Source organism: Hemibagrus wyckioides, linkage group LG11 (assembly GCF_019097595.1).
Source record: "Hemibagrus wyckioides isolate EC202008001 linkage group LG11, SWU_Hwy_1.0, whole genome shotgun sequence".
Classification (NCBI taxonomy): Eukaryota; Metazoa; Chordata; class Actinopteri; order Siluriformes; family Bagridae; genus Hemibagrus; species Hemibagrus wyckioides.
In genome coordinates this window covers 13,650,482-13,676,341 of record NC_080720.1, presented here as the reverse complement: position 1 = coordinate 13,676,341, position 25,860 = coordinate 13,650,482, and the positions used below count along the sequence as shown (strand labels likewise).

General features: G+C 39.4%; 4 protein-coding genes across 5 annotated transcripts in view; 2 read left to right on the top strand and 2 right to left on the bottom strand.

Annotated features, from left to right (window-relative positions):
- Window positions 1-2,637: 2,637 nt before the first annotated feature.
- ndufb5 (NADH:ubiquinone oxidoreductase subunit B5) lies at window positions 2,638-7,678 on the bottom strand. The gene is made up of 6 exons (XM_058402061.1): window positions 7,518-7,678; window positions 6,191-6,276; window positions 5,251-5,317; window positions 5,102-5,163; window positions 4,238-4,344; window positions 2,638-2,902 (listed from the first exon to the last, which is right to left on the bottom strand). The coding sequence occupies exons 1-6, from the start codon at window positions 7,633-7,635 to the stop codon at window positions 2,782-2,784; spliced, it is 561 nt and encodes a 186-aa protein (XP_058258044.1). The 5' UTR covers window positions 7,636-7,678; the 3' UTR covers window positions 2,638-2,781.
- A 670-nt stretch (window positions 7,679-8,348) lies between these two features.
- Window positions 8,349-11,671, top strand: mrpl47 (mitochondrial ribosomal protein L47). The gene is made up of 7 exons (XM_058404044.1): window positions 8,349-8,492; window positions 8,648-8,778; window positions 8,990-9,050; window positions 10,090-10,186; window positions 10,633-10,763; window positions 11,297-11,392; window positions 11,493-11,671. Exons 1-7 carry the CDS (start codon window positions 8,362-8,364, stop codon window positions 11,599-11,601), a joined length of 756 nt encoding a protein of 251 aa, XP_058260027.1. The 5' UTR covers window positions 8,349-8,361; the 3' UTR covers window positions 11,602-11,671.
- A 140-nt stretch (window positions 11,672-11,811) lies between these two features.
- Window positions 11,812-20,486, bottom strand: actl6a (actin-like 6A). Its single transcript, XM_058404043.1, has 14 exons — window positions 20,295-20,486; window positions 18,040-18,116; window positions 17,786-17,960; window positions 17,595-17,695; window positions 16,359-16,456; window positions 16,108-16,202; window positions 15,574-15,680; window positions 14,502-14,591; window positions 14,324-14,385; window positions 13,953-14,067; window positions 13,777-13,857; window positions 13,233-13,328; window positions 12,432-12,518; window positions 11,812-12,343 (listed from the first exon to the last, which is right to left on the bottom strand). The coding sequence occupies exons 1-14, from the start codon at window positions 20,317-20,319 to the stop codon at window positions 12,263-12,265; spliced, it is 1,290 nt and encodes a 429-aa protein (XP_058260026.1). The 5' UTR covers window positions 20,320-20,486; the 3' UTR covers window positions 11,812-12,262.
- Window positions 20,487-22,470: 1,984 nt separating this feature from the next.
- The window catches only part of tmem131 (transmembrane protein 131), a 42,715-nt gene continuing 39,325 nt past the window's right edge, over window positions 22,471-25,860 (top strand). For both annotated transcript variants that reach the window (XM_058402667.1, XM_058402666.1), the window contains exon 1: window positions 22,471-22,661. In XM_058402667.1, coding sequence (XP_058258650.1) covers window positions 22,529-22,661 — 133 coding nt within the window. In that variant the 5' untranslated portion in view covers window positions 22,471-22,528. The remainder of the gene's footprint in view (window positions 22,662-25,860) is intronic.

The window sequence follows — 25,860 nt, the reverse complement described above, 5'->3', positions numbered from 1 at the left end:
TTCAGCTTGTTATGTTGGCTTGTACAAGTACTCTGTAAGTATTGGCACCCCATCTATCTATCTATCTATCTATCTATCTATCTATCTATCTATCTATCTATCTATCTATCTATCTATCTATCTATCTATCTATCTATACTATACTATATTGCCAAAAGTATTCGCTCACCCATCCAAATAATCAGAATCAGGTGTTCCAATCACTTCCATGGCCACAGGTGTATAAAATCAAGCACCTAGGCATGCAGACTGTTTTTACAAACATTTGTGAAAGAATGGGTCACTCTCAGGAGCTCAGTGAATTCCAGCGTGGAACTGTGATAGGATGCCACCTGTGCAACAAATCCAGTCGTGAAATTTCCTCGCTCCTAAATATTCCACAGTCAACTGTCAGCTGTATTATAAGAACGTGGAAGTGTTTGGGAACGACAGCAACTCAGCCACGAAGTGGTAGGCCACGTAAACCGATGGAGCAGGGTCAGCGGATGCTGAGGCGCATAGTGCGAAGAGGTCGCCAACTTTCTGCAGAGTCAATCGCTACAGACCTCCAAAGTTCATGTGGCCTTCAGATTAGCTCAAGAACAGTGCGCAGAGAGCTTCATGGAATGGGTTTCCATGGCTGAGCAGCTGCATCCAAGCCATACATCACCAAGTGCAATGCAAAGCGTCGGATGCAGTGGTGTAAAGCACGCCACCACTGGACACTAGAGCAGTGGAGACGCGTTCTCTGGAGTGACGAATCGCGCTTCTCCATCTGGCAATCTGATGGACGAGTCTGGGTTTGGCAGTACTTGGTGGCAAACCCTTGTTGGCAATCACAGACGTCAGACATTTCTTGTAGTTGGCCACCAGGTTTGCACACATCTCACATCTCAAGGAATTTGGGCTCACTCCTCTTTGCAGATCCTCTCCAAGTCATTAAGGTTTTGTGGCTGACCCTTCAGCTCCCTCCACAGATTTTCTATGGGATTAAGGTCTGGAGACTGGCTAGGCCACTACAGGACATCAATATGCTTCTTTTTGAGCCACTCCTTTGTTGCCTTGGCCGTGTGTTTTGGGTCATTGTCAGGCTGGAATATCCATCCATGACCCATTTTTAATGCCCTGGCTGAGGGAAGGAGGTTCTCATCCAAGATTTAATGGTACATGGCCCCGTCCATCGTCCCTTTGATGCGGTGCAGTTGTCCTGACACCTGGGGATGGTGTACTTGGGGTCATAGGCAGCATTCCTCCTCCTCCAAACATGGTGAGTTGAGTTGATGCCAAAGAGCTGGATTTTGGTCTCATTTGACCACAACACTTTCACCCAGTTCTCCTCTGAATCATTCAGATGTTCACTGGCAAACTTCAGATGAGCCTGTACATGTGCTTTCTTTAGCAGGGGGACCTTGCGGGCGCTACTGGATTTCAGTCTTTCACAGTGTAGTGTGTTACCAATTGTTTTCTTGGTGACTATGGTCCCAGCTGCCTTGAGATCATTGACAAAATTCTCCAGTGTAATTCTGGGCTGATTCCTCGCCGTTCTCATGATCATTGGAACTCCATGAGGTGAGATCTTGCATGGAGCCCCAGACCGAGGAAGACTGACAGTCCTTTTGTGTTTCTTCCATTTGGGAATAATCACACCAACTGTTGTCACCTTCTCACCAAGCTGCTTGGCGATGGTCTTGTAGCTCATTCCAGCCTTGTGTATGTCTACAATCTTGTCCCTGACATCCATGGACAGCTCTTTGGTCTTGACCATGATGGAGAGTTTGGAATCTGATTGATTGCTTCCTTCTGTGGATAGGTGTCTTTCATACAGTTAACGAGCTGAGATTAAGAGCACTCCGTGAGAGTGCAATGCAAAAAGAATGCAAATCAATGTAGAACTTTTCTGAAATGCGTTTTTCTGGATTTTTTTGTTGTTATTCTGCCTCTCACTGTTCAAATACACCTACCATTAAAATTACAGACTGATCATTTCTTTGTCAGTGGGCAAATATACAAAATTAGCAGGGGATCAAATAATTTTTTCCCTCACTGTATCTATCTATCCATCCATCCATCCATCCATCAATCTGATGATCTTGCAAAACCTGATGACCTGCAAAAATTATATTTAAAAACTCTTGCTCTGTTAATCACAATTAAGTTATATTTATGCAAACTATACAATTAAGAGTTGTATAATGTACAGTATAATGTCAAATTATAACCAACTCCTCCACCCCTCCTGAAAATCCCCCTAAAGAAAAACCAACCAACGTGCCTGTGTGCAATCTTCTCTATTTTACTTTGGGTATAAAACATTTTGGGATATATATATATAAGCCACGCTTTTATACCTTCTCCTGCACCTTTCCTAAGTTTATATTCTGGGAATCATTAATATAGTCTCTATAGGCTTATCACAGAAATTAATACGAAATCAAGCAAATGCTGCAGATTTGGGCCAAAATGTGAAAGACAATGCAACTTGCATCTGTCATAAAAAGGTTTTTTTTATTATTAAAAAAAAAAAAAGTATTTTAATTAATTAAATGTAATTGTAAAATTGTAAAACATTTGCAGCAACATCAAGCAAACCCTCTGATGAATAGTAATTTAAGGTTTAAAATAATAATATTTTGCAAAAAATGAATTAGAAAACTAGAATTTGGCTTCCACACTTTATTGGTGCGAGCAGCAAAAGAACACAAATATATCTGCACAAACATCAGTATCCATTATACATTGTATAATGACAATAGTTCAAGATCAGGTTCGAGGTGACGGTCATCAGATGTCCACCCCGGGTCTTTAATTATCAGGTGTTGCTTTGGGACTCTGGTCGATAAGGTTCTTATCAACTGTGTCGACATAAAACCAGGGTCCATCTCCTTTTGCCCTCATGTGCTTTCGAACCTCAAGCTGTTTTTGTCTATGAAGAAGAAGAAAAAATCAAGTTGTGTTATTGGTTAGAAAAAATAAGCAGAAACTAATGAAACAAAAGCGAGTAACACCAAGTTAACCAGATTAATTAGATTGTAATACTATCATATTTTGATATGATATCATATTTTACATAATATTTTGGCACTCATATTACTCTACATGCACTGCCTCAAAAACAAACCTGACATATTTTTGGTACCTTTCAGTGCCTCTTTTTAAAATATAAAACTTTAAAATTTTACATTCATTGTTTAACTAAATGCAGGTTTAAGTCAATTTAAATGTTATATTTATTCTAACCCTAACTCTAAACAAAACCTAAACTTGAAAAACTAAATTTGCTCCCATGTTGTATGAACTTCCCTCAAAGCTGAATGCCTCTAATCCCACACAACTATATCATTATCTACCGGGTGCAAAATAGTGTTTAAAACTCTAAGGTAACTCTCCAGTGCATAAGATGTTTATAGGATCTTGTGTAAAATGCTGACAGTCTACATGCATACAACGTAAAAAGAGGAATTTATTTAAACATCAATTTTTTTGTATTTAAAAATCTGTTGCTATCATTAAAGCAACATGTGTTTTTTCCCCCAAATCACATCAGTAAACATAAAACTCTGTTGTGTGGTTAATGCACTAGATAGTTTACAGGGGATTGGCATTTATCAAAAAAACATTCGAGTATGAAGAAAAGCATTTCACTAAACATTTGTAAATGTGGCAAGAATTTTTGTTCCGCTTGGATGACAAAAATATCATGCACAACTTTAACTGACTTAAGAGACCGAGAAATGATGGCTCCATTGTAAACATAGATAGCATGATTTTCATTGATGTAATTAGAAGATCTGTGTCCCAAAAAACAACAACAAAAAAACAAACAAACATGTACACTATATTGCCAAAAGTTTTGGGACACCCCTCCAAATCATTGAATTCAAGTGTTGTTTTTCAGGGGTTGGGCTTGGCCCCTCAGTTCCAGTGAAAGGAACTCAATGCTTCAGCATACCAAGACATTTTGGACAATTTCATGCTACCAACCTGTTCCTGTTTATCCATGTCTTTATGGACCTTGCTTTGTGCACTGGTGAGCAGTCATGTTGGAACAGGAAGGGGTCATCCCCAACTCTTCCCACAAAGTCGGGAGCCAAATTGTCCAAAATGTCGTTATGCTGAAGCATTAATAGTTCCTTTATACTGAAACTAAGTGGCCAAGCCCACCCCCTGAATTCAATGACTCAGAGGGGTGTCCCAAAACTTTTGGCAATATAGTTTATAACATGGAAATGCAGGTGAGCCCTGATCCTGAACAGCTTACCTCATTTCAGCCTTCTCACTCTCAATTTGGATAAGTGCCATCATTTTCTCATAATCCTTCACTGGACTGTCGTAAATGTTCCGGGCAATCCATCGAGTAATAGGATGCTTGGATTAAAAAAAAAACAAACAAAAAAAAAAAAAAAAATCCATAAACAAAATGTGTATACAGTTTGTAGTCATTTAGTGTCCAGACAGATAAGAAAAACACAGATTTGTATTGTGCACAGTGAAATAACAAGAGCGCTGCAGGATTGAGACATAAAACGTAGAAAGTTTTTTGCACTTCTGGTTTCTATGTCCTGAAGTCAGTGGGTTTTTTAATGGGTTTTTGGTTCAATTCCTGAAACAAGGTCTGTGATTAAAACATGCTCAAGATATTTTCATGTTTTATTTTATTCTATGACAAAAAATATATCAGTAATACTCCACTCGTGATCTTTTAAAGCTTTTCCACGTCTTGAAAAAGGTGGTTGTAACTTGTAAACTCAAATGTTTCATTCATTCAGGTTCATCAAAACAAACGGCACATTCTCAGGGAATGTTTTGTTTTACATAAAGATGAAAATCATCATGCAACTGTCGTGCAGTTTGTTTATAGTCTAAAACTATAAGTCTATAACTTTACTTTTGTACTTCAAGTATTTAGGCTTTAAGATTCACGCTGTGTTCATTTGTAAAGATCATTGTTATGAACAAAACATGTAAGAATCATACTTTTGTTGGACAATTTCTGCAAAACACACTGGAAAAATCCTAGTGGCTTTTCGTTGTATGAACCAGGGAAATGCTAATTTCCGGGTCGTCCTACAAAAATACCTCATACCTGCAGCACTCTATTACAATATATTTATAAAATCTCAACCTTGTAGTACTCCCAATGCTCTGGCTCATAGCCCTCAGGGATTTCAGCCAATTCAGCCTCACCTAGGACACAGTGAGCATGTTATATCACCAATAAACCATTATCACAAATTACACATTAATGTCACATACAACGGGAATGTAACTTACCAATGAAAACATTTACAAACGTCACAAACGCTGCAACAGGAATCCCGGTGAGCAGGGCATAATATTTCTGAGGCGGAGAGAAAAGAACAGTGAGCTGAGGTCAAACTCATATACTGTCCTACCATCATATACACTTATCACTTACTATTCTAACAACATTTTTCTTAATTATGACGGTAATCACAGTCATGGGAAAAAACTTCAATTTTATAGCTGCGTCCCAAATGATATACTGGTCACTTACACTATGCACTGTGTACTCTAGCATCTAGTGCATGAATTTTACAAGGGTAGTATCGTCTCAAATGGAACACTAACGTTTTATTTTTATAACCGTAAATACAGACCTTTTCCCTTTCAATGTCAAATGACATCAAACTCTGCAGATTACGCTGAATTTTTAAAATGTTAAAAAAATAAACTATACAACTTGAGCTAATTTTTAACAAAACTGGATGTTTGGATGTTTTTCCAGCTTGAATTTTTTTTCCCCTCATCAAATGTCAGAGCCTGGTAGCCCCGCCCCTTTGCTGCTATGTAAGCAAAGCTGTGAGCTTTTTTGTGTTCAATTCAATTTTATTTGTATAAAATACTTTTGACTTGTAGTACACCTTTTGTTACAATTTTCAGTGTGAACACATTACTCACTATTTATTCTACACAACAACATAGGATAGTAAATAAATATGCGATTTGGGATGCACATTATTCCTTTTATTTATCAAGGTCTTAATACAAAAATATCCTCAGCTGACAACAACAAAAAAAGACGACCAATTTCAAAATGTAGCCAAAAAGTTAACCAACATTCACCAGGTAAGGGAGGAAAAAAAAAAAGTACAATCTACAGTATACAGTATAATGCAATACCACCTTTAGCAAAAATATCTTTTAACTAACCAAGACTATGTTTGTCTAATGCCTGCTTTTTAAGACTTACCAGTAAATGGAGAAATCTTCGGTCATAAAAGTCAGTGGGCTTGATGACAAACATTTTCTTCCCATGACTTCCATAACGGACGGCAACTGTTACAAAAACAAAGCAGAGTAAGTCACAGAGCCTCCCTGGCTTCTACACCGCTCCCAGATTGAAAATGATATGAACATACACTTTTGTCCTCAAAGTTGATGTGTTAGAAGCAGAAAAAATGGGCAAGCGTAAGGATCTGAGCGAATTTGACAAGGACCAAATTGTGATGGCTAGTTGACTGGATCAGAGCATCTCCAAAACTGCAGCTCTTGTGGGGTGTTCCCGGTCTGCAGTGGTCACTACCTATCGTAAGTATCCTTCAAATCCTATAAGGTCTGATGTATATAAAAGAATAGAAAAATGCTCAAAATTTTGATCGTGCACATCATGAAGCATGTCTCTATACAGTAAGTGCTCTTATCAATAGTTTAAGCCAAAGAAAAGTTAGTCTATTTACACTTTGTTGTTAAATATGCACTTATATTAAACTGATATTAAACTTTACTCATATTGTCAACCAGTAAGAGGCAGACATGTGACCTGCTCTACATAGATAACAGTTTAATACAGTGCAGAGGCGCTGCTACAGACCTTGGCGGCTGAATATGGGCTAGTTGTCAGGAAACAGCCAGTCCAGCATTGTACATGACATTCGAGTACAAGTGACCATGTGATAAAGTGTCCTGTGTTAAATCATCAACTCTGAATGGGTAGATGAGTGGATAGATGAATGAATAGACTGATAGATAGATGGACAGATAAGCGGATAGACAGATAGACAAACAGGTAGATAGATGGATAGTCAGATAGACAGACAGATAGATACATAGACAGACATACTTAGGAAACAAGCTTTAATTAGATAAACACTAGTAATATTTTTTATTGGCTCAAACACTCATTAAACGGTTTAATTAAACACAAATTAATATTTGTATTATATATTTAAACGTAATGCTGTACTCAGTGTTACTTAACATTACTTACAGTAACCGTATCTAGCTAATGCTAACTGATACTGTTGTTAATGTTATTGTTAATACACACCTGCTGTAATGATAATTAGACTAGCTTTGCCTGTCGAACAGCCACAATAATCCAAAAAATACCTTATTTAATAGCCATCAGATCCAAACTGAACATAAATGCCCTACATATAACGGAAGCCTGAATACAGCCTGCCCCTGTAGCCCACTAGCTTAAGTAGCTTGAACACTGCGAGGACAAGGTCACTGCTAATAATGAACCGTCTGCAGAAATATTTAATGAAGTTCCACAAAACATGTGTATGATTTACCTTGTTCAGATCGCACTACAGCCCTGGAAAGTAGATCTGACGACTGATTTGCACGTTTTAAAGGATTTATCCGGGCGGCAAACGCTGCCGCAACTCGGAGGACGCTGAATGCCGCCATGACTGTTTTGGGCAGTGCTTTACCGAGGACTTCACTGATTGGTTCAGCCGTCAGGACTGACGTCACTTTTGCGACGGAAACAAAAGTCTCACTGATTTAAGTCGATTTTCACGTTTAATTCATATTTATTTATGGTTAATTATACACAATACATCCATGTATATAAGTATATATTACTAGTAACTGCGTTCACCAACATCTTATATTTTGGTAATTGTTCACTATGCTTTACCTCAATGACATCATTTACATAAAATAACTAAAATCTACACGCCACATAAAAATGTCACATTTTCTAAAATAAATACCGAAACATATAATATGTCTAAAAATATCAGAACACCGAGCACAGACAAAGGAATTTTATTTGTAAAAAGAAGAAAAAAAGGTAAAAACCTGAAGTAGTAAATACTGTGCGATCAGAACCCTTGTTGCCAAACTGTGCTTAAATCCCTCAATTCCTACACGAGCTATATTATTTGGATTTTGAAGCTGATTGGATAAATGATTTTTTTTGTATTATTATTATTATTATTATTATTATTATTATTATTATTATTATTATTATTGTGTGTAGCGGTGATAGTGATTGATTTGTTCGAAGAAGAAAAAAAAGAAGTTGAAATAACCTATAGGAATTATATTTGCAGTCTCCCGCAATACGGAATTGGGTGAATCTAAATTAGTATCTGGCAACCCTGCTTAACGTTGACATTGCTGTTCAAGATGGCCGCCGCCACTACATGCCGTCTTACTGCTATTTGCAGACAATTTCAAAGCGCTGTTAAATTATCTTTGCCAACCAAAGCTCAATATTCATCACATACTTTGACTAACTATCATTCCCTCTTCCAAAGGTAATTTTTTTTGGTATTATTCTTTACCTGCAACCCATGTTTTATTAGCACTAACCTTTGTTAACACCGCAGGAAGCTATGAATGTGAATGGGTATGTGAGCATCATTAGTAAATGGCTTTATGAGCTTATTATTTGTCTTATCCACTTTTCCAGGCAAAACTACAACCTTTTTCGATTCAGCCGTCCTGTAGATGCTCGCCCTATCCACACATCCTCCAGCAGATGGGGCCTTGAAGAATTCTTTGACTTGCCTGAAAACTGGGGGGAGACTACAGTTAAATCAGGTACCACTGAATCACAACCTGATTTATATTACTGATCTGCTAATATTTCATTATTTTACTCTGTTGTACCTGTGAGTTTCCTCTGCCCCTGTTTCTGCCTTTTCTTCTTTTAATCACTGTTACTTGTCATGTTTAGAGAGAGCATTTTTAAACACGTTAATGCATGAAAGCTGATTAAACTTAACCATGTTTGTTTTTTGAATTCTTATAGGTTCTCCATGGTCCGCTAAACAGCTGAGAGCAAAGAGTAATGAAGACCTGCACAAGCTGTGGTAACTTTAACATTTGATCCCAATCAGATTTCTGACAGTCTGTTAATCTAATCATTTTTATAACTGGACGGTCAAACCAAATGTGAATCTGACTGATTTTTTAAAAAAAACCCGTAAAAGATCACATAGCCAATAGGAATAAGCACAATGATCTAGTATTTAATGCAGATCTTGTACTTTTTTGGTACCAAAAACTGTAATGATGCTTCCTTCCCTGGCTGCCAGCAGGACTCATGAAGGGGGTGGAGCTAGCAGCACTGCTCGTTGCTGATTGGCTAATTATAACACATCACTAACCATGTAATGACAAACAAACTATTATAAGGTAGAATAAGGCTAACCACGGTCTGGTTTCTTGGAACTATGCTTTTTCATAGCTTGCACAAATATTTGGGGTTGTGGTAGCTAAGTGGTTAAGGTGTAGGACTACTGATCAGAAGGTTGTGAGTTCGACTACTTCACTAAGCTGCCACTGCTGGGCCCCTAAACAAGGCCCTTAACCCTCAATCGCTCAGTTGAGAGTATAAAATGAGATAAAAATGTCAGTCACTCTGGATAATGGCATCTGCTAAATGCCAGAAATGTAAATATAAATTTGGACGCAATAATTCATTTTAGTGTATGATCCCATTCCTGTTGCCCACATCGAATTCAGACATCAGTCAAGTGTACACTTTTTCACCGTTTGTGTTCTAAATAACAGTCTCACTAAACACATTACACAGATTTTAGTTACGTCAGCATCTGAATATTAGCTAGGAGCACCACAGAGGCACTGTGTCCGACAGGATTAAGTGCTACATGTTAGTGACATATATTTCCAGTTTGTTGTGTGTGCACTACAATCGTTTGTTACAGAGCTACATCTATAATATCTACCATCTTAAAACTATATAAATGAAACTAAAGTCAGATAAAGTGTGCCGTAGAGCACTGCAGATGGGTTTTAACTTGACACAATTCAGGTTTGATGATAAAAGATTAAAATGGCCGTTTCATGCTGATCATTTATGAATCTTATGATGGTTTTATGCTGCAGGTATGTTCTTCTAAAGGAAAAGAATATGCTGCTAACCCTAGAACAGGAGGCAAAGCGGCAGTGTGTTCCGATGCCTAGTCCAGAACGCATTAAGAAGGTGAGCAGGTGTTTAAAGGTTCAGATCAGTACGCTTTGTCACGGTATACCATCAGCATTAAAATGTATAATTTACTCTGTTTAGCACTGGTTAATGCATATTGATGCCTGCTGATTTTAGTTTTCAGTTTGGTCACTGTCAATTAATAATCTTGTGATGGCTCTCCTATAATGTAAAGTTATATTCTGTTAAAAAAAAAAACTGTGCTTTTAACTTTATATGAAACCTCTTAGTGCAAAGTCAATGATGGCTCCAGCAAGACAGGATGTATGTACGCATAGTGGATTTTATATGCATACACATTCCAAGCAGAGGTTCTCAGACGCTTAAATTAAATATTGTAATAGTGGGTTGTGATTTCCACTACTGTCACAAATGCTCCTGGCTCCAAATCCTTCTTTGAGAACCGCCGATTCTAAAAAGAACCCAATGTGTTGTTTTATTAGGTTGAAAGATCTATGCGGAGGCTTGACACTGTTGTGAAGGAGCGAGAAGATGCTCTGCGTTTACTACAGACAGGACAAGAAAGAGGCAGACCTGGAGAATGGAGGAGAAACATTTTTGGCAAAACGTTCTGGTAAGTGCAGTTACATTTAATCCTGATGATAACACTGTTTAGAAACAGAATTTTGAGTGGCCTCATCAACAACATGCAGGACCCACCATGGTCTCTTATCTGCCTGCTTGGACATTAACACATAAATGCACAAATCCACCTTCCTACCTCAAACTGCGAGTTTTGCACTGGTCACTAATATACAATTAATGTACAGTTAATGTTTCCACCTGCAGCCCTAGGAATTTAATTGTTTGCACAATAATATAATACTGCACTATTACACAGTGTATATATTCATCTATATTTTCTACACAATTAATCATGCTTAAAATTTTAAGGTTTTTAACATTATTTATGTTTATTTTATTTTTTTTTATTGTTGTGCACCAATACACCAAGGCAAATTCCTTGTAGGTGTAAAACCCACAGTACTAAATATATAAACAATATATTTTTGTATTATATATTATTATATGTAGTATATATTCTTGTATGTATTATATATACAATAAAGCTGATTCTGATTTTTATTATTATCTTTATGAAATTAGGTACCGTTTTAGAGAGCATCCTGTCCCCTGGTACATGAACAAGATCTACAAGAGGAAACGTTTCTACACACCATCATTTGTCGCCCCTTACATAAGGCAAGACTAAAATCCTGGATTTAAAACTCGCTGACTTGCCAAATCTTTCAGACTGGAATACATGCTTACGTGTGATTATTTTTTTTCTTCCTAATTTCAGGCTAAGTCTTGAGAAGCACCTGAGGAGTAAAACAAGGAGAGAAAGGAAAGAGAAACAAAAGCAGAAGCAGCTGGCTGAGCTTTACCCTAAAAAGACGGCACAAGCATGAGATATCCAACGCTCTAAAAAAATCTATGCACCCATTTCTTCATGTGTGGATTGAGCCCTGGATTTTTCATACTCATATGAAGTCTTCTTGCAGCTGTAGTTTCAGTCAGGGTTTGCTCTGAGTAAAGCACTGAATATGGATATGTATGTGATACATGTTTCAGACAGAACATGTCAATTCCAAACGCGTAATGATCCGTGACGAAGAAGCTGTCACAAAAACCCTTTATTTTCAAAACGGCCAATCACTGATTAAAAACACAAGTAGTTTCCTGTATATATATTGTTTCCTTTCCTCATTTTCTCTGAAGCCAACTTGAAGGATGGAGGATCACATTTTACTTGTAGATGTGGCAAATAACACCCCTTATCTAAAATACAGAATTGAATCTTTTCTCTGACTCGCCAAATGTGACACAAAACACTTGAGTATAGAAAAGAACATAACTATGACAATTACAGTTATAAAATAAAAAAAAACATTTAATAAGAAAGCAGAACTAATTTTTGTATCATTTCAGTACAAGTGTCCTTTATGTTCCTGAGTCCACTAAGAAGGCCGTTTCTACCAGAAGCTATATATTTTTTATTTTTTTTATTAAAGAATCAAAAGGGCAAAAAAAACCAAAATAACAAAACATAAAACAAGCTGCTGGAGTTGGTCAAGGGCACTTCCTCTCTACACACTGCTTCCCTCCTTCCTCATACTCTTGCTTGGAAATCCACATTTGCTGGAAAGTTCCCTAAAGATGAAGAGCAAAGTGATGAAACACACAAAACAATACACCTCTGTTGTACTTCCTCAGTCTATCCACAGCTCACAGTACTCACCAGCGATGCCAGGATAGAGCCTCCGATCCAGGCGCTGAACCTGCGCTCCAGGGTCGTATTGTTGGCTATTAACTTCAAGCGCATACTCTGCGAATATAAACAAGTGGTTGTGCTGCAATGAGGCTAATTTTTAGGACACTCAAAGTTAGCATTCTTAATATTTTCTCTAAATGCTTCTTTGGAAGTCGTCTAGATATAGAACTTCCTAGAAAGCGTTAGGATGTCGAATCTGTGTGAACAAGCCTGAATTACAAATATTAGGAGGCTTCAGCTTGACCAGTGTAATGCACTTTTGAGTCCACTTGCGTACAAAATGCACTATTGCATTACTTATTAGACATTATGCAATATGGATAAATATCAATAAATAATAATAATAAAGTTAGAAATAACTAATGTTAACAATCTGGCAGTGTAGAAATTCGGCTTTCATCCTAAATAGTTTAAAATAATGTACCATAGAGCAATGTGGGTCTAAATAATTTAAATAAATAACTTAAAAAAAAAAAAAAAACCATACACAATGTGGCTAGAGCTAATCGGGGGAAACCGCTAAATAGAAGTTAAATAAGTGAAGCTCTTGATTAGTTTCCTATAAAAACAGGTCTGATCGTAGCACCGGATACAAGCCAGATCTGTTATATTAAAGCCCTGGTTCTAATATGCTTCCATAGTAACTGCAGGACTTGTACGATGGATCCTCAACCTAATCTAAGCCTTATAACACATCTTATATATGAAACAATTCACAGCACTTTTTTTTTGCACAGACTATATACATATTCATGCAATAGAACAAACCGGCGGTGTCTTCTGAGAGAGTTCTCTGGTTAGTCTGTCTGTAAATCCTTGGATGAGGGTGTTTCCTCCAGTAACTATCACACTGCCATACAGACCCTGAGGGGGAGGAAAAACAAAACAAATCACAACTGCGGTCAGAATCTAGTGAAAATATCAAAGTATACGCAGTGTTCTGTGCTGCTTTTTTCCCTTCGAACACAACTACGTCTAGTAGTCATTGGTTCCTGTCGCTTATATTGCTGGAAGTCATCAGCTCTCACTGAAAATGAAGGATCTCTACATACTTTCTTTGTTGTTGAGAGTCACTGTATGTGTGAATGTAGCATTACATCTCTAACTCTGTGAGCTAACCTCAACTGGATAGTGTCTCTATATTCAGCAGAGAAAAATATGAAGTGAAATGAAAATGTGGAATTCTTCCCACCCAGAAAACAGAGCTAATTATTTTGAACTGGATTCCTGGCCAATCATGATCTCCTGATGATTAGACATTTAGTCTGCTTTGGAGCCTCATTTTAAGTCATAGAATGTAAAAAGATCTTACTGGTCGGATATCAACGTCACACATGCCCACACTGGTGGTCACAACATGGCCTACTCCCAGCATGGTGTTTCCAGACAGGCCCTATAATTCACACACACACACACACAAGGTGCAACTTAAGATATGATACTGTCCATAAAAAGAAATAATAATGAAAGTTGTTTAACAGTGCTTACCTTTGCATTAGAAGGGTCAAAAAGCCCCTCAGGAATCTTCAGTCGTTCAGCTCCAAAGTCACAGTTGTAGCCGTTAGGGAGCTCATAGTGGACAGTCGGCATCTGAGCAGCCACCCTGCAAAAAGGCAACAAGACCACAATGATATAAAACACATCAAATCACTCGCTGCTCTTGCGAGTTAAAGTTACATTTCTATCATTTTAAACATCTGAGCAATTGAGGGTTAAGGGCCTTGCTCAGGGTCCCAGCAGTGGCAGCTTGGTGGACCTGGGATTCGAACTCACAACCTTCTGATCAGTAGTCCAACACCTTAACCACTAAGCTACCACATCCCCAACATGTGAATAAGTAGAGAACATATAGGACATACTGTTCATCATAAGGTGAATCTGAAACCTGTAGAACCGAGGCCTGGAAATCTTGAATAACAGTCTGTGAAAAGAAACACAGTCGATTAGAGCAGTGTGTCAGAGCAGTAGGATACTATCATAACAGTAGACCTGAAGCATCTTTCAACATTAAGTCTCAGTGCAGTTGTTCATCCTTACATTACACATGTAGTTATGCCATGAGCGAGTAACTTGAGGTAGTTTCTCTTTCTTCTTCCAGCTGGCTGGTGAACCTTCACGTACGGAATCCTTTCATTAAAAAAAAAAAAAGAGCAGTAGAAATAATTACATCAGAATCGGTCTTAATAATAAATCTTTAAAGTTAAAGCACAGCTGTTTACGCTTTAACATTTCTGCATTTCAGAAATCACTTTAAACATGATGTGAAACAGAAATTCAAACATTTCTATTCAGGAGTGTGATTTATTTCAGACTGAAATTGAACATTCGGTTGAACTGGTCTGATTTCTTCAATCGTGAGAGACTGCTAGCCTCCCACATCACCACCATCATGCTCCATCCAGGGATTCAGGGCTGTAATTATTCAATCCAGCAGTCTGTGCTCAGCCCTAAAAAGAATATGATGTGATTTTTTTGTCCCATTTACAATTCTGCTCTGACTCCTCTCTTGTGAAAGACCATTTCATTGGCCATTTAACATTACTGCTCGTCACACTGCGTGGCATAACCCCAATAAAAATCCTGGATGAATTCTATAACAGACTGGCTGATAACATGAATCAGAATCGGGTCGCAAAGACAGACATTCTTCACAATGAGCTTGACGTAATACACATATCTTTTCATTTGTCCATTTGCACCATATTTGGAGCTGTAGCTGCTATCAGTGGATTGTAAGATAAGCTTTGTAGCAGCGCTCACTCATTTTCCAGCACTGGCACATCTCCAATCTCAACTAACGGCCAAAGAGTTTCACAAGCCGCAATTTTTGTTTCTGCCAGCAAGACTAGGCTGAAACACAACATAATCGTAGCCAGCTTTCATCAAGAAATCAGCAGCCATTTAGAGTCAGGAAAGATGTTTAGTGGAAAATGTTTGCCTTGAGTATTTACTGCAGATGAAATGTACACCATCTAACCAAGGACATGAGCTGACAATCGATTTCAGCATGGCATCATGACGTGATCATGTGACACCAAACAAAACCTCCTTACTCCTCATGCTTCACTGTGGAATAAGTATTTCGGCTGAGGATACGGAAAAGCCTCACCTTTGATGCAATCATGTATGGAGGAATGATTTCGACACTTAATTCCTGGAACAGCTCTCTGCACTGCATGCTCATGAAGTCACCTGCGAGTGGGGATTTGACAATGCCTGGGGAAAAAGCGCAAAGCCTCAGTGCTGATGTACAGGATGATACACAAGGATTGTTGACAATATGACGCTGCTAAGCTTCTGGTTCTGTCTAGTGTGTTTATATGTACAAAGCAGTTCATCTCTAAAAATCTGACTTTGGTCAGCGAATCTGATAATGAGTTCACAATGCCAGTGTCTAGAATTTTTGGGAGCCGAAATGCTGTTTCTTGAGCTGTTAAGTCTATTTAGTGTTTTAGGAGCGCTTTTCTATGAACATGTAGAACAGGGGTGTCCAATTTCAATTTTATATATATAAACCACATTTCAGGCAAAAAAATAATAATTGATGAATGCTCCTGGGTTTTGCTTTAAAAACAATCCAAGATACTTAGTAAAAGATATCACAGTCAAAAGCGAAGGCTAAGAAAGCAGAGGGATGATTTACCTTGTTGCAGGACATAACCATCATGCACTGGAATAGCAGTTGTGTGCGTCGCACCGCTGTCTAACACCAAACCGGTGGATCGTCCATTTGCAAATCTTGTATGAGAGTTAAGAACGCTGCTATACGCATCAGACATGATTATATCAATATTTTCTTATTACATGAGCTCTGGTTAGTGTAGACATGTACTGCACCCTGTAGGGGAAAAACACGTCAAACACACAGTGACACACACTGATAGTGAAGGATACGCTGACAGGACGGCTGTTTTACACAAGAAGAAAGCAGGGATGTTGTAATGCTCAAACATAAGCTCCGTCAACTTCTCCCTCTTGGCTCGTGTGTTCCACTGAATACAAATTAAACACCAGACAACAGGACAAATAAGTATATGTAAATGTGTGTGTGTGTGTATATACAGGGTGTCCCAAAAGTCTCTATACATAGTGGAAATTGACACTTTTGCAAAACATCCTTTGACAAAAAATTAAGATTTAAGATCCTTCTCATGGCTGGATCAGGAAGTCAGGAAGGTAGCAATGGAATTTAAGGGGAAACATAGCTAGAACAGACACACGCAGGGACACACACACACACACAGAAAGACAGAGACACACAGAGAGACAGACACACAGAGAGACAGACACACACAGAGACAGACACACACAGAGACACACACACACAGAGACACACACACACAGAGACACACACACAGACAGAGACACACACACAGAGAGACACACACACAGACAGAGACACACACAGACAGAGACACACACACAGACAGAGACACACACACAGACAGAGACACACACACAGACAGAGACACACACAGACAGAGACACACACAGACAGAGACACACACAGACAGAGACACACACACACACAGAGACACACACACAGAGACACACACAGAGACACACACACACAGACAGAGAGACACACACACACACAGAGAGACACACACACACAGAGAGACACACACACACAGAGACACACAGAGACACACACACAGAGACACACACACAGAGACACACAGAGACACACACACAGAGACACACACACAGAGACACACACACAGAGACACACACACACACAGAGACACACACACAGAGACACACACACAGAGACACACACACAGAGACACACACACAGAGACACACACACACACAGAGACACACACACACACACAGAGACACACACACACACAGAGACACACACAGAGACACACACACACAGAGACACACACACACAGAGACACACACACAGAGACACACACACAGAGACACACACACACACAGAGACACACACAGTACTGCTGCTAAACTTATTAACAAATTCAAAATACTGGAAGTGTTGCATGTTGTCTGAGGCGCAACTGACGTAGTGCTGGGATACACAGTCTCCTATGCATGGGAGACTTTTGAGACACCCTGTAGCTATAAGGACATGTGTACTAAGGAAAGTGAAGCTTGTGTGGTGCTTACAGAGGCTTCTGACATCAGTACGGGATGCAAGCTCGGCTCGGATTTGAAGTGCATTCTGTACGTGTGGTCCAAAATGGCCTGAAAGCTGTCCCATTCTTCAACTAGAAGAAATAATGTAACATTTCAATAAAACCAAAACAATACACTTGTGTACAGCTGCAGAAATGAGCTGCCATGACAGAGACACCTACTCATGCCGTTTTTAAGAGGTGACATGACCTCCATGTTTTCTCGTGGCACCCTGAGCTGATTCGTGTCGATGTAATACGTTGTTCCACTTTGCTTGCTTTTATCCCCGTCCGTTTCCATCGGCGTACTGCCATCTTCCCTGTCCAAAGTCACGCCAATCACGGTGGGGAAGTCAGCCTGCAAATCAGAGCATTTTTATAGCAAACCTCACACTTCCATGATGAGGCAAAATGCAAAAACGAGGAATCCTGCTTACCTTGGGGCAGTCCTCTCCAGCATAACCAGCCCTCACAGAGTAGGAGCCGATATCAAACACCAGTGCACCCACCTCATCTGGTAGAGAGGAAAAGAACAGATGTCTTATTTACATTTCTGACATTTAGCAGATGCCCTTAACCAGAACGACTTACATTTTATCTCATATTATACAATTGAGCAACTGAGGATTAAGGGCCTTGCTCAGGGGCCCAGCAGTGGCAGCTTGGTGGTCCTAGGATTCCAAATCACAACCTTTCCTATCAGTAGTCTAACATTTTAACTGATGTGTTCGAAGCAGGAAAAATGGTCAAGCGTAAGGATTTGAGCGAGTTTGACAAGGGCCAGATTGTGATGGCTAGACGACTGGATCAGAGCATCTCCAAAACTGCAGCTCTTATGGAGTGTTCCCAGTCTGCAATGGTCAGTATCTATCAAAAGTGGTCCAAGGAAGAAACAGTGGTGAACCGGTGACAGGGTCATGGGCGTCCAAAGCTCACTGATAGGGAGTGAATGCTGACCCATGTGATCTGATCCAACAGACGAGCTACTGTTGCTCAAATTGCTGAAGACGTTAATGCTGGTTCTGATAAAAAGGTCTCAGAATACACAGTGCATGACAGGTCAGGGCTGTTTTGGCAGCAAAAGGGGACCAACACAATATTAGGCAGGTGGTCATAATGTTATGCCTGATCAATGCATAAATAATATAATGCAGTATAAGCCAGGAGTGTTTAAACATTTTGCAGCCAGGGACCTTTTCTACAGTTTCCAACAACCAAAAAAAAGTTTCAAATGTGTGTTATTATTTTCATTTAGCCTTAAAGCTGAACATCAAGATGTAGATTTGAAACACCGTCCCACTGACAATGTGTAACTTAGCGTAAATTAATAAATCCTATTAAAGGTATATTTATATAAAAGTTATTTATAGTTATTTAGATATCAAGTTTAAGTTGAGCTCATTAAATTACATTAATCAGTCAATTAAGTCTTTAAATGTATTAAGTGCATGTTAACCAGCTGTTAATACCTAATTGGATGAACAGGACAGAGTAGACTGCAAAAAAAATAGTAGATCAACAGAAAGACTGGAAGGACAGATAGGATAGAAAGGTTGGATGAATAGCCAGAACAGAATACTGGATGGATAGATATAACAGAAAGACTGGTTGTATAGATTGGATAAAACGAATATGATAGGATGCAATGGATGGTAAACAGATAGAGTGGACTGATAGGTGGATGGATGGATGGATGGATGGATACACTGAATGGTTAGGAAGGAGATACTGGTAAAAAGGACAGAATGGATGGATGGATGGATGGGTGATAAAGTGATAGATACACCTATCAGGCATAACATTATGAGCAGTGACAGGTGAAGTGAATAACACTGATGATCTCCTCATCATGGCACCTGTTAGTGGGTGGGATATATTAGGCAGCAAGTTAACATTTTCCTCAAAGTTGATGTGTTAGAAGCAGGAAAAATGGACAAGCGTAAGGATTTGAGCGAGTTTGACAAGGGCCAGATTGTGATGGCTAGACGACTGGATCAGAGCATCTCCAAAACTGCAGCTCTTGTGGGGTGTTCCCGGTCTGCAGTGGTCAGTATCTATCAAAAGTGGTCCAAGAAAGGAACAGTGGTGAACCGGAGAGAGGGTCACTGATGCACGTGGGGATTGAAGGCGGGTCCGTGTGATCCGATCCAACAGACGAGCTACTGTTGCTCAAACTGCTGAAGAAGTTAACGCTGGTTCTGATAGAAAGGTGTCAGAATACACTGTGTATGATGGGTCAGGGCTGTTCTGGCAGCAAAAGGGGACCAACAGACAGATAGATAGACAGACAAATAGATAGAACGATCGATCGATCGATCGATCGATAGATAGATAGATAGAAATAGAAATGGTTAACACGCTATAAAAAAAGTAAATCTACTTAAATAACTGGAAGTAATTAATGCATTCTTTACAGTTTTTAGCCCGATCTTCACGCTAAAGATGAAGTTACACTGTAACCGAGATGCAGTCATTGCGCAGCGCGCGCGCGCACACACACACAGAGAAAGAGAGAGAGAGGCAAATGTACACAATTTAGCTCAATAAAGGACCATATTTTACTAAGTGGATCAAATGCAAATAAACACAGCAATTAGTTTACATTCCGACTGACTCCGTACAGCTAACGATCTTAGCCAAACGTGGCGGCACTCATTCATTTTCCAGCTCACACTCACACACACACACTTACCCCCACCATACACTCCTCCACTCATTGTAGCCAATGATAGATGTAGATTTATTTATTCCAAATATAACTAAACTGTCCCGGTTAGATATAAATCCGCAATTTTGTCTTCTTCTTTTATAATATGGAATTCATCACAACAAAGGAAACACGGCGGACATCTTCCTCTGTGCTGAACAATACCGGAACTGGAAAGCACAGCGTCGCCCCCTTACGGCTGAAAGAAAAACTACACAGACAAGCGACAGCGTTTAAACATTCTGATATGAGCCATAAACATTTTCTGGGTTAACATGAGTAATATATAATATATTACTATAGTAATAATATATTACTATATTATAAATATATGTGTGTGTGCATTTTTTCAAGTTTTTTGTCAAAACTTCAACTACAGCCAACTACAATGAACGAAATACACCTATCAGGCATAACATTATGACCACCTGCCTAATATTGTGCTGGTCGTCCTTTTGCTCTCCCACCTCGTGCCTCGAGTTCCCTGGAATAGAGAAGAGATTCCTGGCAACCCAGAGTAGGATATACGGTTCAGAAATTGGTTGGATGGATGAATATTCTTGCAAGAGCAGAGACACAGGAGAAATCATTGCCACATCACAGCTCCAGGGTCCCAGGTTCTATCCTCAATGCAGGTGACACTGAGTTTCACATGTTTTCCAAGTGTACACTTGGGTTTCCTTCTGGTTCTAGCCCACCTCATAAATGTGACAGTAGATAAATTGTCTAAGATCAAATTGCCGCTAGGTATAAATGAGTGTAAATGTTTGCATGTGTGTATACACTCTCTCTTACTCCCTCCCTCAGTATAGAATATAGATATACAAAGATATTTTTAAAATCCATTTTAACCATAACATCAGTGTTACTGTACTTGGCTGCACTGTGCTCTTGACTGATTTCTGTTAACACACACACCAAGAATGGGAAGTGCAACAAAAGGTGAATAATTTATTCTTGTAGTCAAATTTTGAATAATTGAAAGTTGAATAATTTATTCTTGTAGTCAAATCAAATTTTCATTGACATGATTGTCTTTTATAGCAATACTTTCTGCCTAATTATTTAACTCTAATTTCAGAACATGCTGAAGCTGCTTTGTTCTCTATTACCAAGGATGCCATTACTTCCAGCCGTTAAGTGTGCTGATTACAGATAAGATGCCTACGTGTAGCCACACTCAGACTCAACAGGATATGCGATGTTAAGTTTTTTGGCCATGGAATGTAGCAAAAAAGCCACGTAAGCATAGCTACAGGCCTAAACCAAGTACAAATTTTGACAAATTTAAACACAGTAGTCCCAGGGGTTGGTTTGCATGCAGAACATGTCAGCTGTAGTATATAAACAAACAAACAAATAAACAAGCAAGTAAACAAATTTGGGCTTCTGTTTGTGGAGTGTCGCATGTTCTCCATGTGTCTGTGTGGGTTTTTTGTTCTCTGGTTTCCTGCAACCTGCTAAAAGCATGTCAGTAGGTGGATATGTGTAAAAATGTGTGTCTATGATGCCCTGTGATAGACAGGTATCCAGTCCCCCTATGTTTTCCCACCTCACAACTAGCTTAAAGTGGTTGATTAGTGATGAATGAATGAATGACTGACTGAATGAATTAATCAGTGACAAAATAGATAAATAGATACACTATGTTGCCAAAAGTTTTGGGACACTCCTCCAAATCATTGAATTCAGGTGTTGTTTTTCAGAGGTTGTGCTTGGTCCCTTAGTTCCAGTGAAAGGAACTCTTAAAGCTTCAGCATCCCAAGACATTTTGGACAATTTCATGCTCCCAACTTTGTGGGAACAGTTTGGGGACAGATAGATAGATAGATAGATAGATAGATAGATAGATAGATAGATAGATAGATAGATAGATAGATAGAACACCTTGAATATTTAAAATCACATTACATTGAGAAACAGTTTCAGAATGCGGCCGCATCCAGCACAGATCTTCTTTTCCATATCTAAGCGCACTAGATAGCGTATAAAGTAATAGGGTTATGCAGCCTAAGTACGCGCACTACAAGGCAATTTAGGAAACAACCTCCAAATCCAGCGCCCTAGAAGGCAGTGATGCCGCTTCTCTCCGGCAGGTGGCGCTGTGGAGGAGCAGTTAGCGCTGTTTATATCCGCATGCACACAAGGACTGTAGTTTTACACACACACACACACACACACACACACGCACAGAGGGAAACTGATAGCAAAACAGCAGCATGGCGAGTGAAGAAAGAACACAGAGTTTTCCCCATCTACAAAGAACTAAATATTCACCAACATCATGCATCGGCTGCATCCTGCGGGTTTTATTTATTGCAGTTATACACATGGCACAGGCCAACAAGCAAGGTAACTATCTTTCTCTCTCTCTCTCTCTCTCTCACTCTCTCTCACTGTGTGTGTGTGTGTGTGTGTGTGTGTGTGTGTGTTGGAGAGAGAGGGAGAGTGTGTGTGTATGTGAGGGGCCTGTGGGGCTCGTTTTTCCGATATCTGTTGAGCCTCTGTCAGTGTAACTGGATGGCTATTTAACTGCAGGCTAACACCAGTTAGCATGTTATATTGTTTTGACTGTAGCATGTTAGCTGACCATGGACAGTTCTGAAATATAGAGTACTGGTCAAGTGTTGTCCGAGCAGCGCCTGTTTTCGCATACATGACAGAAAATGGCTCATATTTACGCCGCTGAGTGTACACTGCCAGCTCACACTGGCTAGCTAAAGCTAACTATCCCACAACCTAGCAGCCTCGCCTTGAGATAGTGGCCCAGTGCTAGGTTGTTTATCATCATCATCATCATCATCATCATCATCATCATTATTATTATTGCTCTTTATGCTTTTAAGACACTTCATATTTAAACAGTCATAATGAAGGAGCTCATTTTGTCGAGAAGTAGGTCGAGAGTTTCTTCATTAACGCAGGGACTGGAAGCCACCTAGCTGTTAGCTGTGAGAGGACTTAGCAGCGCGAGACAGTTTTGTTTGTAAACCGTTCTACTTTTGAAAAACATTTTAGGGAGTTTTTCATCCCAAAACCTCTGCTAGCTTGTTAGGTAAACAGTGTATGAGGCGTTCTGCAGGCCTGTGTGTGTGTGTGTTGTCACCTCTGACATGTCATGTCAACCCAGTTAGTTAAAAGCCAAGAAAAGCAGCAGGTCACTGAGCGGTCCGAATTCCAAACGGCACCATGCTACCTACATAACTGCACTAAGGTGCATATAAAACAATGGCGCGTGTAGTGCTCTTCATGGCTAATTAAGTGCCATTTGGGATTCAGCCAGAGGGTTGAGCGTGGTGAAGATACGGTAGGTCTCTGTCGCTCTCTGTCTCTCTCTCTCTGTCTGTCTGTCTGTCTGTCTGTATGTCTCTGTCTCTCTCTCTCTGTCTCTCTCTCTCTGTCTGTCTGTCTGTATGTCTCTGTCTCTCTCTCTCTGTCTCTCTCTCTCTGTCTCTCTCTCTCTGTCTCTCTCTCTCTGTCTCTGTCTCTCTCTCTCTGTCTCTCTGTCTCTGTCTCTCTGTCTCTGTCTCTCTGTCTCTCTCTCTCTCTCACTGTCTCTGTTGCTCTCACTGTCTCTCTCTCTCTCTCTCTCTCTCTCTCTCTCTCTCTCTCTCTCTGTCTCTCTCTGTCTCTCTGGCCTTTAGATATGGGATGAGAAATGTGCCAGTACAGTGTGAATGTAAAAATGTACAAAAATAAGTTTTGTAGATGAATTTGATGGAGTGAATTTGTGTGTTAATAATAATCATTTGTTGAAAAACGTGCTAATGATCCATTTCAAATGCAGACAGGGAAAAAAATAAATAAAACAATTTTCAGTGTTTACTTCTTTGCTTTATTAGTCACTGGATTGTTCGGTTTAGAAAGTGTGAACGATTTGAAATGGCACGTATTTCACTTAAATTTAGAAACCGAATATGAATATTTGTAATAATACTGATTTTTAAAGCTAGATAAGTTGATTGTTAAAGGATACTGGTGTTGTGTTACGCTTAAACTATTATAGTGTAACTAATGTAAATAGGTTTAGGAGTTTATGTTCAAGCTTTCGAAGCGCTCTTGTTTATCCTCAACTTAGCAGTACGCTTCTTTCCTTGTTGTCTGCAAGCTCATACATGTTGCTGTTGCTCAGGTGAAATGTAATACAATAGGTATTATCCCGCTTAGCTGAGCTCAGAAGGCTTGTATCTAGCCATGCTCTGACACAATAGAAATATCAACTCCCCTCTGTCAAGGCAACTGTCCCCATGGTCTGGAGCTTATTGCATGTGTTGACAGAAACTTTGATTAGGACATCCAGGGGTAAATAACAGCATGTCAGCTTCAGTGAGTCCCTACACAATATTGCCAAAAGTTTTGGGACACCCCTCCAAATGATTGAATTCAGGTGTTGTTTTTCAGTGAAAGGAATTCTTCGGCATACCAAGACATTTTGGACAATTTCATGCTCCCAACTTTGTGGGAACAGTTTGGGGATGACCCCTTCCTTTTCCAACATGACTGCACACCAGTGCACAAAGCAAGGTCCATAAAGACATGGATGAGTGAATTTGGTGTGGAGGAACTGACCTCAACCTGATAGAACACCTTTTGGGATGAATTAGAGCAGAGACTGCAAGCCAGACCTTCTCGTCCAACATCAGTGCCTGACCTCTCTCATTCACTTCTAGAGGAATGGTCAAAAATTCCCATAAACTCTCTCCTAAACCTTGTGGAAAGCCTTCCTAGAAGAGTTGACTCTGTTATAGCTGCAAAGGGTGAGCCAACTCCATATTACATTCATGTGCATGTAAAGGCAGACGTCTTCATCCCAAAGGTGTTCTATCAGGTTGAGGTCAGGACTCTGTGAAGTTCCTCCACACCAAACTCTCGTCTTTATGGACCTTACTTTGTGCACTGGTGAGCAATCATGTTGGAACAGGAAGGGGTCATCCCCAAACTGTTCCCACAAAGTTGGGAGAATGAAATTGTCCAAAATGTCTTGGTATGCTGAAGCATTAAGAGTTCCTTTATACTGGAACTAAGGGGCCGAGCCCAACCCCTGAAAAACAACACCTGAATTCAATGACTTGGAGGGGTGTCCCAAAACTTTTGGCAATATAGTGTATGTTTGTCTGATTTCTGCGACTAGTACATGTCTGAATGCTTGATGGATGTTGTTGAGCTGTGAATATGTCTGTTATGTGCAAGGTTGAGCAAAGTTCATTGTATGTTCTGCGGATATGGGAGAACATACAAGCTTTAAATGCTTACGTTTTAAAAAGCATCACAAATTCCCAGAGAGGATATTAAACCCCAGAGAGGATTTTTTTAATGTTTCTGATGCCACCAAATTGTATCCTGCCCTTTTTTGTTTTTAAAGAGCAGTAAAAGTATAGGGAATTTTATTGGGAAAGTTCTGCAGGGTTTTTTTTTTATATAAAAAGTGGAAGTGGTTAAAGTTTATACAGATGGTAATAAAATTAGCCTATTGAGGCTTTGAGTCATGATTGGATGTTTCATGTAATACCATTTCATTTTATTGCAATGAATCACAGAACTGCATGTGCAG

Excerpts from the sequence above, each read along its gene's own strand:
- actl6a (XM_058404043.1), bottom strand. The coding sequence starts at position 20,319 with ATGAGTGGAGGAGTGTATGGTGGGG. Across the intron at positions 15,681-16,107 it reads TGGTTATGTCCTGCAACAAG|GCATTGTCAAATCCCCACTC; the intron begins GTAAATCATCCC and ends CTTTTTCCCCAG. Across the intron at positions 14,068-14,323 it reads GATTCACCTTATGATGAACA|GGTGGCTGCTCAGATGCCGA; the intron begins GTATGTCCTATA and ends GCCTTTTTGCAG.
- mrpl47 (XM_058404044.1), top strand. The coding sequence starts at position 8,362 with ATGGCCGCCGCCACTACATGCCGTCTTACTGCTATTTGCAGACAATTT. Across the intron at positions 8,779-8,989 it reads GGAGACTACAGTTAAATCAG|GTTCTCCATGGTCCGCTAAA; the intron begins GTACCACTGAAT and ends GAATTCTTATAG. Across the intron at positions 10,764-11,296 it reads ATTTTTGGCAAAACGTTCTG|GTACCGTTTTAGAGAGCATC; the intron begins GTAAGTGCAGTT and ends TTATGAAATTAG.
- ndufb5 (XM_058402061.1), bottom strand. The coding sequence starts at position 7,635 with ATGGCGGCATTCAGCGTCCTCCGAGTTGCGGCAGCGTTTGCCGCCCGG. Across the intron at positions 4,345-5,101 it reads AGCATTGGGAGTACTACAAG|CATCCTATTACTCGATGGAT; the intron begins GTTGAGATTTTA and ends TTTTAATCCAAG. Across the intron at positions 2,903-4,237 it reads AGTGAGAAGGCTGAAATGAG|ACAAAAACAGCTTGAGGTTC; the intron begins GTAAGCTGTTCA and ends TCTTCTTCATAG.